The 14,966-nt window shown below is 44.5% G+C and overlaps 1 protein-coding gene across 1 annotated transcript; it reads left to right on the top strand.

The window, feature by feature from the left end:
• Positions 1-462: 462 nt before the first annotated feature.
• LOC126544605 (uncharacterized) lies at positions 463-13,727 on the top strand. The gene is made up of 9 exons (XM_050192030.3): positions 463-612; positions 2,324-2,410; positions 3,124-3,233; positions 6,730-6,762; positions 7,556-7,594; positions 8,350-8,658; positions 9,466-9,641; positions 10,563-10,759; positions 12,533-13,727. The coding sequence occupies exons 2-9, from the start codon at positions 2,341-2,343 to the stop codon at positions 12,883-12,885; spliced, it is 1,287 nt and encodes a 428-aa protein (XP_050047987.1). The 5' UTR covers positions 463-612; positions 2,324-2,340; the 3' UTR covers positions 12,886-13,727.
• The last annotated feature ends 1,239 nt before the right edge of the window (positions 13,728-14,966 follow it).

Below are 14,966 nucleotides of genomic sequence, written 5' to 3'. Positions count from 1 at the left end.
CCACGTCCGAAAAGTGGTTTTTTCGTCCGCGTGCACCACTATGAGTCAGCGGACCTCCATACGTCACGCCGCTTAAAGTGGCTGCCTGCGTTACGCCATCGGTAAATGCGGGAGAAAAAAAGAAGGCCGGTGTCTTGTATAGCGACTCGCTTTCGCATTATCCGGGTTCTCGTCGTGTCCGTGACCTTGGCGAGTCGTCGTCTGCGCGCCTATTAGAATGACTGAGGAGGAAGAAAGAAAGAAAAGAGGGATCTGGGAGAGCGCACACCTATAGCGTGTGTGTTTGTATCTTAATTTTCTCGCCGTCTTTATGGCCGGGACTTCTCGGGAGCGTAAGCGTGCATGTGTTTGCTTGTGCGTGTGTTAGTGAGTGGACCTAGCGGCATGGCGACAAGGGGAAAGTTTTTCTTCGCGTTAATCCTCTCACCGTCGGCGGCGAATGGCGACGCGTTACCGGCACTCGCGTCGCTAGCGTTGCTGACGTCACCGGGCAGTGGGCTCTGTCTCTTAACAGGCGAGTGCCGATGTCTCAGAGTTACTTCGGGGAGTAAACAGTCCACAACATTGGTCTTCGTGAACTGTTGGGATACTTGCATCGTTCTGAATAATCAGGTCAGTACACCTCTTGTGGCTTCGTCTATGGTTTGCCTAAAAAGTCTAGGAGTCGAACTTGAGCTGCGCTTGCTTTTATTGAAGCCTATAGTACACAGCAACGAAACGGTTTGCATTAATCTAAATCTTAATAGAGAAGGCACCCGTACTTCTGAAGCGCTAGGTGACCACGAAGTGTAGTGTGAATGTAATCGTCGAAGTTGCGATGTGCGTTCTGCTGGCAATGCTGATTTATGAATGCTGGATTGAGCCTTCGCCGAGTTGAACTCTACACAGCAATCGTGAGAACAGTAAGCTCAAAGGAACGCCGAGCTTCACCAGTCTGAATCTTCATAACGCTTGCTGGTACTACTTGAGAACATCATTTTACATGCGCGCGTCTTTGCACATAGTCAACATGACATATTATTTCGCCTATAACAGGCTTACCCCCTTATTACAATCATTCTGTAATAAAAAGTTATAAGTGCGTGATTACGCAGCGTCGATCTTCTAAACGTCCCTGTTCAAAAACCAATATAAAAAAATTCATCAAGTAATTATTGAATGAGGGAAGAGGGCGCGTGTAAATCATGGGGCCAATGACGCCGCATAATTTCGGACGCCTTGCTACTACAAGACATACTCGTATAGTACTAAAGTATAACTTCTCTAAATATGTGGGTCACAGCGGTAAATAGCGACGTAGAAAAATAGCAGAGGCCACCACTTTTTTTTAAGAGAGCGGATCAGGCAACAAGTAAAACATATTCGCAGCTTTCTAGCTGCGAATATGAGGTAGTCTTCGAGGAACTTCCAGGTAGACTATCCTCTCCGTTGTTGTCGTATTTTTGCGCCTCAACTTTCCTCGTATGATTACATCTACTTGTGACTTGTACACTTGCCAGGCAAAAGGCCCGTTCCGTTATGAAACGCCTTTAACAAGAAACTATATGGAGAAAGGAAAAGCATTTTTTTCACTGCCACCGTGCAATTACCTAACCCGGTTCGAACACACGGCTAGTCATTATCATAATTCACTTAAGAAAAAATGGGCACTATTGTACACCAGGGCATACTTTTTTCTGTAAACAAAAGGAAAGCTATTCGCGAACCACACGAAATTCTTCGGAAATGTTTAGTTATAGTTTAATGATCACTCAGTGCTATGTAAAATATCGAGATAGCAGTACTAAATGCCGCGATTTACGATGTTCTGTAACCATCTGAACAACACCACCAGACTTTACACGAAGTTTCTTTTACAGCGAAGCGGTTAAGGCCTACTTTCCCCACTATTGTGTCCGCCTGTAGAAAAAGAAAAATCCCGAAGATAGTGCAATACCGGGCCGACCCGCGGCGGAAGTGAAGCAGGTGTTAAACACTCCCCCATACGTGCGCCGATCCCAACGAAAGTGCAATATCAGGCCGATCCGTTGCGGAGGTGAAGCAGGCGTTAAGCACTCCTCATTCATGGACCGATCACGAAGGTAGTGCGAAGCCGGGCCGATCGCGGCGTAGGTGCAGTTTGCCATTAAGGGGCCCACATACATGGCTTCACTCGTCATCCTTTTTCGCAGAGCGGAAAGGCACTGAGTTTTTTTTATAGACTAAATATTGTGATCATAAACACAAAAAGCCTATTTAAAAGTTATTAGAAAGCTTCCACTTCCACATTTTGTAGCACCTACACGTGCAGCCACTGAAGGTAACTTGAATTGTTTTGTTGCAGGTTTATAAACATCAGCCATGGTAGACAGAACGGCTAGAATGCTTCTGCTTATAGCAGTTGCAGCGATGGCCGTGCCATTTCTACAAGGTGAGTAAAGGCATTGCCAATAAATGATGTAAACTTGCGAAATGTCAATGTTACATGCAAGTCCAGTGAATGGGGCAAGAATGCATGGAAATATGTGTTGTCATGTATGCATTTGGGGGCCTAGATGACTGGCCAGGCGATTTAGTTATGTGACTTGAAAGGTTCAGGTAGATTTGAAGGAACACATGGCATTAGAAAGATGTGTTTGTTAAACTGTGCCCAGAGTTCTGTGAACAGTAAAAGTAGCGTTCTGACGTCGTTATTGGCTTTTGTGCACGGCGCAAATGAAGCTTTGCATCCTTGTCGAGAAATACGTGTCAGGAAGCTACCTCTATCCCAAGAAATCGCATCAGTAAGTTACCTACATGTGTACAGAGCTGGCTTTGCTGCAAAGGTGCAGAAAATGCTGTTGTTCCTGCCAAAATAAGGCAGTAAGTTTCATCGCTATGCAACTCAGCTTTTAGGCTTATCTTTAGCTAAGTTGGGTAGCTTAGGGGAGGGGGGGAGGGTGAGGCTTGTATACAGATTGAAGTACATGGCCCGGAAGCGCACGAATTGAGAGCGCTATTTTGATATCTAAGGAAGATGCAAGTGTAAAATTTGCAATGCCTTTTTTTTAAATTTCAGGCTTGCATCCCTTTAATCCCTTGTTGTAAGGAATTCATCTGCACGTATTTGGGCGAAAACTAATTTCTGTTTGCTTTCATCATCAGGAGCACCTGCTGCCGTCAATTTTGTAGACAACATACCCATCAGCATCAAGCTTCCAGACAGCGACGAGCTCGTAAAAACTGATGTCCCCAGCCAGTCCGCCATACCTGAAGTGAGTCATGTTACAAGCCATTAGGATTTTCCCACAGAAACCTTGTTCATTAGGATATTCATAGATTTTATTTTATCTAAGCCTTTCTTGCTTGCATGCTTGGATTATTACGGTTGTACAAACTTACATATTGCAAACACAGCAGTTCGTTATAAAGCAATATTTGCTAACGCGACATGAAAGCGTAGCTTGAGAGCATTTTGCACAAATAAGGAAGGCAGTAACAATGTATGGACAAACTTTTACTACTGAGACACCATTTTCTCGCTGTTTCTCTGTGCGAGAAATATGGAGGAAGAAGTAAGAAAGAAAAGCACATGCCGCTTTTCCTCAAAATTCTTTTTTGCGAAATACCTAAGCTTTCTGTAACGATTTCGGGAAGCTTATGGAACTCACAACAAAGATACTCGCTATCTGAAGTGCGGGACGAAGAACTAATGTATACGTAAATTCCATTCAAGTACTGTCTAAGGCGCTTAGTGTACCTTAAGCAACAGTCTCCAAGCGTTTGGCACGCAGAGCTAATCTGAGCATGCTTCAGCGTGCAAACATTTGACCAATTTGGGAAACTCATATTCGTTTATCCCGTGTTTTTCTCCGCGTCAGTTATTTATCGCAATGCAGTGAGGTGCCTTGAGAAGACCAAAAGACAGCCCTAACAAAAATAAGCTACACTGTCTATAAACGGTTTGCTGCTAGCTTTTCGTGCAAATCAAACCAGAAGGCGTTATTAATCGCCTTCGTCCTGCGTCCACTGCTGGCCTCGTGTGAGGCCGAAATACGGAGTGAGTGCCTCCATGCTCACGGCATTCATACTGGAAGCTCACAGCCCGAAAACGAGCGTTTATTGCTTATTAAGAAAAACTGGCCAGTTAAAGAAAGAAAAGAATGTGGCCAATTAAGGAAAACGCACTTGCACAGTTTCCAGTTCGAGAAACATTGAAAAGCGTTTGAGGGAGCGGTCTGTATGTGCGAATGTTCGCTGTATCATCAATCCAGCTAATCCAGCAGTTCGGTTTGGAAAACACTCAGGAAAATGAGTTTAAACACGGCACACGGGTCGTGTCGCGCCTTGAAACGTTATTTCTAGGTTACTGCAGGAACATGGGCGAGGCATAGGACCGTTATGGCGTTACTTTCGCAACCTTTGTTTGAATTTTCAATGCATTTGTGCATATATCATCTCTTCGACCTAACCATGTCGAAGAATTAAATAACAAATGCATATTACTGCGGATACGTCCTTGGCTGCAGATATAAGTTAAAGTATAGCCCCGAGCTCGCCTTCAGTACTGTGTGCAGCTACGTTTGTGCAAGTTGGCATATGTCCCAGCCTGCACATAACTGCCTATCATGAGTCACTGAGCACAGTGAACTGCAAAACATAATTTCTTCCCAGTTACACGAGACATAAAAGCGCACGGAGCGAAAAATAATATTCTGGTACTCATCATTATGGGCTTATTATTGACGCCTAGTTTGATGCTCCAAACTCCACAAATCCCCTGTGCTGTACATTCATGGTGTAGCCTATGAAAATTGCCAAATATTCGCAATTAAGGCGAATATTACTGATGGGATCATAACGGCACAAGTGCTCTGCCAGCTCAAACAGAGAGAGAGAGAGAGAGAGAGAGAGGCAACTGAAAAAGCAGTGGGGCTGAAAAAGTCCGGTTTGTTATACCTGCACGGGGACAAAAGGAAAGCCGATTTAAAAAGATGGAAATGAAGAAAGGGCGAGCCCGTAAACAGGAATAGGCGCTAAACATTAAACGGCACAAGTCGCTATCACAACCTATTTCATGAGTCAATGAGCACCGTGAACTGCAAAACATAATTTTAAAACAAAACGTAGACTGCAGGAAGTGAACTGTTGCTCTCCGGCTGAATCTAGCGCACGTCCGTAGTCACTACAGTCCCAGTATGTTTTGCTCGGACAGTGACCGGCTGTGTTCAGTGTCTCTACCATGGCACACAGCACCTTCCTCGCCGTGCTGTGACACGGGCGAATGGCCGGAAGGCCTGACATGTTTCCTTCGTAGCCACAAGTGTCGCAGGTATGCGGCTGTTGGCCCATCCAAATATGAACGAACAGTGCCTTAGTAAACGCGATACTAAGCAAGCAGCTAGTACAGGGAAGTTTCTTCACAACTGGGTATAGCCCGGGTGCTAGGTTAGAGCTAGGTTAGTAAGGAGCCAGGAAATGGAGGCCACTGTTCTTGGGACTCGTTGACTTCCGCAAGGGCCATGCATTATCGCGTGCCATGAAGCTTCGAACTGTAGCTGCTCCGTCGTGCAGCTGTGCGAGCGGCTCGAGAAAAAGCTGGACAGGAAACACACACAGGACGCAGTCTTGAGCAAGTGCGCAGATCTGAACACAATGTCTTTGCTAAATAATAGAGAGAGAGATAGAGTGAGACAAAATGGCTTTTATTTTAACGCCAAATGTCCACCACTCATCTAAGAACAGACTACCGTCTTGGGTACAGCAGTTGCCATGCCTCCCCTCAACAAGCCCGAAGGTAGGCCGGGAAGTGCATACTAACGATGCCATGATGCCAGCACGATACGACAGTGTGCATGCCTTAAAATTAGAAATTTCGTAGTAAATTCGTATTTTGTACTTAATCAGTCGAATGTCGTCTGCGCAGCCGTGGACCATTCGGCGGTGCCTCTAGAACGCTGCTGTGTCTGCGGCCGTCGAAATTATCGGCATTTTCCTACACAAGACCACTGATGGCGGTGCTGTCACTAGATTCAGTATGGACGATCCTATGCGGCGGCACAAGCGTTATATAGACTACCTCATATTTATACTAGACAGTTCTGCCTCCTTGAAAGAATTGTGGTCTGGTCTACTAAATTTGAAGAAAAAAAATTGCATTAAAATTTAGAAAATTTTTTTAACAATTTCGGTTCTTCTATTTGTGACCCATAGACTTTCAAGGTATTGTTTGTAGTCTGGGAAAAAGTCAGTGACTGTCTTCTGTGCATTCTTTCTGTGTCCCGTCCTCAAAACTTGCCGTTTATAGCCATGTTCCAGCAAGCCAGCAAGCAACTAGCCCATGTAAGTGCCTTAATCGAAACAAAGCGCGAGGTCCAGAGTCCCCAGGTCGCTCGATGGATTTAAAGCCTTCATGGAAAAGGAAACCCTAAACTTTGCGTATGTCTATGTCATTCTTCCCCCTTTCCCCAATCCAAGTGTATGGTGGCCAACAAAGGCGCGCCTTTGGGTAGCCTCCCCACACTTCCTCTTTGTTTCTCTTTCTCGCGCTCTAAACCATTTATATTGAAGGAAAAATGTGTATGAACCCTCGTGCTCAAGCCGACGAAATGTATGCTCAGCGAGGCTTCAAATATCTTCAAGTTCGTTACACGACATTTGCAAGACAACTAACATCAAATATAAATCTAGTAAACTCTCTCTCGGTGATTAAATTTCGTTTGACATAAGTTTATCATTGTCATAACATATAATTTTCTCTGTTTTATGCAGTGCCTAAAGTCCCAGGAAGGAGTGACCGAGAACGTAAGTATTGCGAAGTCAATCTATAGGGCCAACCTGTAGACTTGTACCTCACGTTGGTTCCTTCCAACAGCAACGTAGAGAAAGAGTTCGGGAGCATAAATTGTTATCGTAACAATCATAAAAGTCTTCCAATCCACAAATTTGGAAAGTTGATAAAGGGGGATAACTTCTCTTGTGAAATCTTTATGCGATGTACCACAAAAATGCATTTGAATTGGTTTTGTCAAGGACGTACAGGGACCAAAACTGGTTTTATTTGGGTGACGTCCATGATACATATTTTGATATGTCATTCAATCAGAAAGCCACATATTTATGCGTGATAACATCAGGCCATTTAAGCAAACGGCACTGGTGCATTTCAACATTATGCACAAGAAAACTCGTTTATACTGTGGGAGAAGTACTAATCAAATGGAAAGAATGCCTGCAGAGTAAAGCTTTAACTGCACCAGAAACAAATATAGTTTTTTTATTTTTGAGGCATTGAGCCCCTACGCCCCTGATAAATTAAATTTAGTTCAGAAGCACTTACCCTACTCCCTCCAACCCTCTTCTTTCTTATGTACAACAAGTAGATAACAAGGTTTTAACAGAAATACAGCTTTCGTTGATAATGTTAGAAAGAAAGAAGGGAATAAATTCCCTTACTTGTTATTTAAACGAAGGTGGATGCTGTAACTATATAATATGCGACTAAATGTGCAATTAACAAACAAATACTATGTTCAAAGACAGCTGACTTGTGCTTTCTACGTAATCGTAACCAATGCCCTCTTCTCCAAATATTCAGGAACATGGCCTGGTTGCTCCAGCCGAGGCCTTTACGCAGGTAAGCCGTTCGTGACAAGCAGTGGTCTTATTATTTCTATTTGGCAGTTACCGCTATTTCATATTTGTAATCAAACTCAAATGAAACATGTATCTTTGATCCCACTGTAGCGACGTCTCGCCCAGTGCAATTTAGTAGGAGAATGAGACAAGCCTGGATATAACGCAGTGTTTTATTAATTATTTCTAGCTCCTTCACGACAATCAGGATTTGGCAGAAACACAACATGTCATGGTGCGCAGAATGCCCATGCCTTGATTTTTTTGGCGCCACTCTCCTGGTCCCTTGCCCTGTGAATACAGGGTCATTAAAGCCTTTAATCTACACAATTAATTGCTAAGCACCCTGTCCAAACACACTATTTGCATATGTTCACATAAGATATCAGTTCATAAGAACAGGGTTCGGCCAACAATGCAACAAAAAACACATTAGCGAAGGCGGTATGTCAATGAAAGGCACTGCTTACAGGAATAAACCTTCGTAAACTGCCTTCTATAAAGTTAGCAAATGAAACGCCGAGGATTAGCAGCCAAGTACAACGTTAGGATTGTTGGTATAGGGCTGTCGAAGCTAGTGGCACATAAGTTAGTATTGGGTCTCTTTCTGTCTGCTTCCTTTTTTCTTTCTTAACCTTTTGCGCACATAACTTCGACAGTTATTAGCCAAATGTTCATTTTTCCAACCTTCAGTTGGACGAGAACTTTTTTTCTAATAATGGCTGCTGTTGTGCGAATTGAATGTTCTGCTTTTAGTGTGCCAGAAAGGAGCTGGGAAGGCTTCAGGATGAACTGAAGCCCAGCGCCCCAGAACCGGAGGAATCTTCCGAAGAAGAACCAGTGGAAGACGACGTGCCACCTCCCCCTGAAAAAGCGGCCGCGGGACCTGTAGAACCTGCAGAACCTGAGAGCAAGAAGGAAACGCCACCACCGGCAGAATCCAAGCCTCACATTCCTGAGGCCCCACAGATTCCAGACTTGACGAGCATCACAGACGCGTTTACCAACGTCAAGCCCATTGACAAACACCCCACCGTCCTTGCTGAAGTGGTGAAGATTCTTCAGGTGAGAAGACGGTTCATAGATGCTATAGTAACGGAAGTCGAGTTTTTCATTCTAGCAAGCTAAAGCCTGGGAGCGAAAGTTTTATCTTCACTAGTGTGAAGCCGTGCCAGTTCTTGCATTCTTGTGGTACATCCAAATGGTCGCTTTCAAATGTTCGTGCAGTGCCCCACGCTCCATCTCAGAGCGATCGGAGGCGCTTGAAGGTTGGAGTTGAGAGGACAAGCGAGATTGATAACTTGACTCCGTCGTTTGCTCTGGGAGCAGCTCCCCAACGTTCGGTTTGGGCGTGCATTCTCTAGCTACAACGTTGAGATGCCCCTGCATTGCTGCAAACAGATTCAGACCGCGGTAGAATTTGGTCGAATGCACAATAAAACTTACGGAGACACGAACAATCAAAATAGCAATCAACCTCTCTGAGGCAGCACCCGTCACGGGTGACCGGGGTTGCCCGTTCAGCTGCGCTGTCTGGCCACGCAGAGCATACGTAGCACCGGTAGAGGATGGCGGTACGTTGACTAGTGCGTTTAGAATGCGTTTACGAGAGCCGCAAGTGTGTACGTAACTTGAAAGCCAAGGCAACTGGCAAGTTTCAAGCAGAACTTGCGTTGAGCACAGACTGTATTCGGTATGACCTGTGCGTAGTCATATCCCGACTATTTGCAAAGTGCGAATGTTTACGCGTGCACATGTCTTGGTTGCTTAGATCAAGCTGGTGTTTGGAATGTAGTTTCTAGTTACAGCCTCTTTTGATCACACGGTGGCCTTACACGCGGTTTACACTTGTTTGCTCATTGGCTGCCGCAGGTGATATTTGACTTCAGGCGCGTGATGAGCGACATGCAGCGCATCCTGCACGGAGACCTGCGTGGCGTTCTGCGCGAGTACCCGGACAGAGCCCGTGGCCTCTTCCACATGGTTCGCACCCTGCCCACAAGATTCGCGCTCGCACGCGACAAGGTCGAAGAGGTCAAGGAGGAGAGGTCAGTGACAACTGTCGGCTCACGCCATACTTCACAAAGCAGCCTTCTCGGTTAGCGCTCCCGGCTGCGCTATGTCGCACTCACCACGCTTCATTGCCAGAACAAACTCTTTTGGAGTGCCAGCCACGTAAGCCATTGCAGTTCAAAGCGATGAAGGTACTGCTGCAATTCGTTGGGGACAAGAAACCTGAGCCAACGCGTCTAAAGTTCGTTGGTGTCATTGCGATCCTGCATTCTCATTCCGTGGACGTGCTCTTTTTCTTTCACTTTTTTCACTCTCTGTTTTCTTATCGCTGACCTCCCCTTCCCCCAGTGCAGGGTAACAAACCGATTTTATTTTTTCCGGTTATCCTTCCTGTCTCCCAGTTTCCTTCGTCTCTCTCTCCCTCTGTCTCTCGGGGTATTATCGCTTTATACATCGTCATTTCTACTGCTATATTGATTGATTGACGATAGATTACCTGATTGATTTTAAAGTTTCAAGACAACTCAATTCACTTTCATTGATTACATAGTATTGTATAATTAGGAATTATTAATACGCTACATTGTTTATTTTCAGTATTTCATTGTTATGCTTCTCGTTTTCCCACTCCCCTCTGTAATGCATTCGGGCCTTGAGGGTATTATAAATAAATAAATGCGTCATTTTATCCCTTCATAAACTTGCATGTGGTAAAGTTTGTCCTTCCGGAGTGAGAGAGAGTTGGGCCACAAGTTTTCATGTTCCAGAGCACAAATATGCGCACGAAACCTTAATTCTTTTCATTGAGTCTACACTGACGTTACGCGAAGCCCTTGTCCCCCTCCCCCCTCCCATCCCTCTCCACTACCGGATTCTCACGGCTAACGTGCGTGCGTGCGACGTATCTTTCGAGTCTTTTACGCGCTGCTTCCCCGTCGCCTCTGACGTCTGCGCAGCCAGGAGCCCGAGTACATGCAGACCTTGGACGAGCTGCACAACTACCTGACATCCGCGGGCGCGTCATCGCAAGAGCTTCCTAACGCCCTCTCCCTTGTGAGCACACTGGACGCGCTCAAAAGCATCGCGGGACGCCTGCAGAACCACCTGACGGAGGGATTAGTAGGCCGCAAGAGAGCTGCCGCATCTATCTCGGGTGAGATAGATAGATAGATAGATAGATAGATAGATAGATAGATAGATAGATAGATAGATAGATAGATAGTTCAAGAGATAGATGAATAGATAGATATATAGATAGATGGATAGATAGATAGATAGATAGATAGATAGATAGATAGATAGATAGATAGATAGATAGATAGATAGATAGATAGATAGATAGATAGATAGATAGATACAGACAGACAGACAGACAGACAGACAGACAGACAGACAGACAGACAGACAGACAGACAGACAGACAGACAGACAGACAGACAGACAGACAGACAGAAAGACAAATAGATAGATTAGAATTTTACCTGACGTTTTGGTGACTACGCTTTCCAGCCTTTCCGCAGCGTTGTATTTTTACGCAGTTGAGAAAAAAAATGCTCTGTCATCGGGGAGAACAAGCAAACGGTATATGCTAGACTACCATCTTGTTCTGTCATTTCTTCTATCAAGTTTTGGCGTTTGGCGCCACCATTCATTTCTAAACATGGTTCAGAACAACATCCATATGGGCTAGATGGTGCATACTTGAATTAGAAAGGAACATCGCCAACTATGACAACCACGAGAGAGAGAACGACACAGGACAAGTGCCAGCTTGATTTATATTTATTCACCGAAAAATCAGCAAATATAAGGAAAATCACAGACATGTGCGCAAGGACCATAATGCATTATCTGCCAAACCATTCAAGATAGGACATTTCGCTTTTAAAGAGGGTCACGGAAGGATCAATAACACAGTTTGCTTTCTCTTCTTTATATGGAATGCCTCCAAAACCTCACGTGCCTTTGTATCTTTGCTTCTGCCAAGAATATTTATCTCTCGGAACCGTGGTTCGCACTTCTTGCAGGGGAGGCATTGTTTCCATGGCGAATGTTCTGCCGCCCGATCACACGCAGTGCAAGTTGCGCAATGTTGAGAAAGATGCGCACGTAACGTTTTGGAGGCATTCCATATAAATAAGAGAGAAAACAAAATCTGTGTTAGTGATCCTTCCGTAACCGCCTCTAAAAGCGAGATGTCATATCCTGAACGGTTTGGCAGATGATGCATAATGGTCCTTGCGCGCATGTCTGTGATTTTCCTTATATTTGCCGATTTTTCAGCGAATAAAGATAGACGAAGTTGGCGCTTGCCCTGTGTCGTTCTCCCTCTCGTGGTCGTCTTAGTTGGCGCTGTTCCTTCCTAATTGAATTTATTTCTAAATTCAATCACTGAAGTCGGTCCACCTAGGTACAGCTGTATGCAGAAATGTGGTTAATCTTATTCTTCATCCTTATCTTCAATATAAAATCGCGGTGGTATAACCGATAAAAAGGATGCCCTATGATGTGTAGGTCAAACGCCTTTCTCCTCAGCAGATTCGCATGCGGCATCGCCATGACATCCGGCTTGCATGTGTCGTTGCACCACCTACGCCTGCCAACTTCCCCACGGAAAGCTTTCAATATATAAGCTATGTAGTTGAGCATGTTTTCTCTATTTTCTCACTGTCATTTTTAAACGTTGGTAAAGATCCCGCATTAAATTCTTGTAATACTTCTAACAGAACGGAAAATGTGTAAGCGCAATGACTGCGTGCGGTACGCTCGAGCAATAAATACGTTACAGCCGATGTCCAAATGTTGAGGCTGGAAGCTTAACCTCGTCTCAACGGCACGCTGGTGCTTTATGCCAATTCGTGGTGCTTTTACACTGAATCACGACATCCAAATCTGAGCTTGCTGCCAACACATCTTCTCCACGCAGAACCCCCCAAGTCGTCGTCCAAGGTCCTCGCTGACATCAAGGACATCTTCACGATTATCCCCGATACGTTCCGCGCCTACGGCCGACGGAGTAAGCTCAACGGAGGCCCGGGCATCTTCAGTCCGTCGCCCGTGAGTCCACTGAGTCCGTGGAATCCGCTGAACCCACTGTCACCTATCAGCCCCGTATCGGCCGTCGCCAACCTGTCCCCAGTCAACCCGTGGGCTCCCATAGCCAGGGCGCAAGTGAAGGCTGTGGACGCCGTGTCCAAGCGACTCGTTGACCTCTTCAACGCCCGCACCGGCAGCAACAAATCGTCTTGCCTGTCGGGTATTTGCAACCTAAAGCCGTGAAGACAAACATGCATTGTTTTATTCTTGTGGCCATGGCGTTATACTGTTGAACGAGAAGTTGCGCCTTCAACCCCCGCGATGCATGACGTATCATCAATACTACGCGAAAGAGTGATGGCGCAATATTCTGATTTCAGCACGACAAAAACACACGCTTACCCTTTAGCAGTATTTTTCATACAATGAAGCAAGTTTTCATTTGCTGATACTTGAGCAATCCAACTACAAATAAATAATTACTATACTGATTGGCTTTTTAGTTTTATAACACAAAATTGTTTTCATTGCTTTCTTTCTTGTCAATTTGCTCTGGATGGCCAGAAATTGGCATCAATGAGGTGTTCTACTTTTACTGGACGTGGAACTATACTTGGGCATTACAGGGATAACTCCCCACCGCGGCGTTGGCGTACTGCTGTATGTGGCAAAATGCAACAAAAGTAAAATAACAAATAAAGATCAAAATCAAAGATATCCATTCAGATGGATAGCACGCTGCTTCGGCATCCCTTATCAGCCTTGACATTTTACACGTCATAAAGCGATTGGTAGCAGAGATTTAGTTTGAAGCCGGTAACATTGCTTGTAAAATATGTGCAATGAAACGAGGAAGAGTTTCTAAGGTGCTGCTTTCCTTTTTTTTTGACATTAAGAAAGGAAATGTTTGGTAGCTGTGGAGCGTCAGTGAAAGACTTGTTCAGCAAAGCGCTAACACCATGTCCATTCACTCGGAAGCAAATATGTATGTTTGTATGTACAAGCGAATTTGCGATGCATCCTGTCATGTAATTATAACATTGGTCTGTGATTGTCAGAACGGCTAATAAACGTTGACGTGTGGATTCGTGTAAATAAATGCCATCATCCACCACAGATTTCAGGAAATGTTAGTGCTTGCGAAAATACATCGCTGGCGTCTATATAATCGGCGGCGATGACCTAATGACTCTGTGAACAAATTTGTCGGTACGGAAACTTGGCCACTTGTCTCGTTGCCTGCTGTCGTAATTCTACACTGAAAACGACGGTCAGATATCACTGCATAACACTCCATGAAGTAGCGCACTTATGCAAGCACGAAAGTTGCACGATACCTACTAAAATGGTTCCGCACGCATGGCTACTCAAGCAAGCGTTTTTAAGTTATCGACTCCGCACGTGTTAAACATATCTTTCATGAGAAACACTGGGACATGTAACCAGAATGCACGTGTATTTTTAATTCTTTCTTAATGCAGATATTTCAATGATTTCCCTGTATTACTTTATAATTGATTGTGGGGCGAGGGGGGCGTGAGGGAGGTTGCATGGTGACCCCCCAGGTCAACGACCAAGAAATTTCACTTTCACTAATTGCTAAGTTAGTAATAAGCGAGTAGTATATTCATCCTAAACCGCAGCGCGCTCAAGAAACAAGGCACAAGGCAAAGCTAGCACACGAGCATTGACTGGTAACTCAGTTTTTAATAGGAAGGAAGTTACACACACACACACACACACACACGCAACTATATCTATATATATATGTATATATATATATATATATATATATATATATATATATATATATATATATAGTCATATCATAAGAAGCCAACAAACACTAACACCAAAGTCTTCTTATGATATGACTAATAAAAAAAAATTGGGCCCCTCGGTTAACCCCCTTTCTTCTTGTTTATATATATATATATATATATATATATATATATATATATATATATATATATATATATATATATATATAGGAGTGTGTAACTTCCTTCCTCGAACGACAATAAAAAGGAGGACGATGGAAAAGACGGCTGTTAGGTGACCAGCAATGCTTATGCGGGCATTACACATTCCCACTACGCCAAGCATTCTGCGCCGGCGGTGCGTGCGACACGAGTGGTTGCAGGTGTGAGAACATTCTTTAGAGGACGGCGAACGCGAGCGCTCATGATGGATATGCGTGCGCCGGTATCGATGATTGCTCTGACAGGTGTGCCATCTACTTGAGCATCTAGCAGGTTGTGCCTTGTTGATAGCGTCAGGAGAGGATTTTGTTGCATATCAGAGAGTGGAGCACCATCTTGAGT

The sequence above is a fragment of the Dermacentor andersoni genome, chromosome 10, assembly GCF_023375885.2.
Source record: "Dermacentor andersoni chromosome 10, qqDerAnde1_hic_scaffold, whole genome shotgun sequence".
NCBI classification, from domain to species: domain Eukaryota; kingdom Metazoa; phylum Arthropoda; class Arachnida; order Ixodida; family Ixodidae; genus Dermacentor; species Dermacentor andersoni.
This window is presented reverse-complemented; position numbering and strand designations above follow the sequence as displayed.

Excerpts from the sequence above, each read along its gene's own strand:
- LOC126544605 (XM_050192030.3), top strand. The coding sequence starts at position 2,341 with ATGGTAGACAGAACGGCTAGAATGCTTCTGCTTATAGCAGTTGCAGCG. Across the intron at positions 6,763-7,555 it reads AGGAAGGAGTGACCGAGAAC|GAACATGGCCTGGTTGCTCC; the intron begins GTAAGTATTGCG and ends CCAAATATTCAG. Across the intron at positions 9,642-10,562 it reads GAAGAGGTCAAGGAGGAGAG|CCAGGAGCCCGAGTACATGC; the intron begins GTCAGTGACAAC and ends ACGTCTGCGCAG.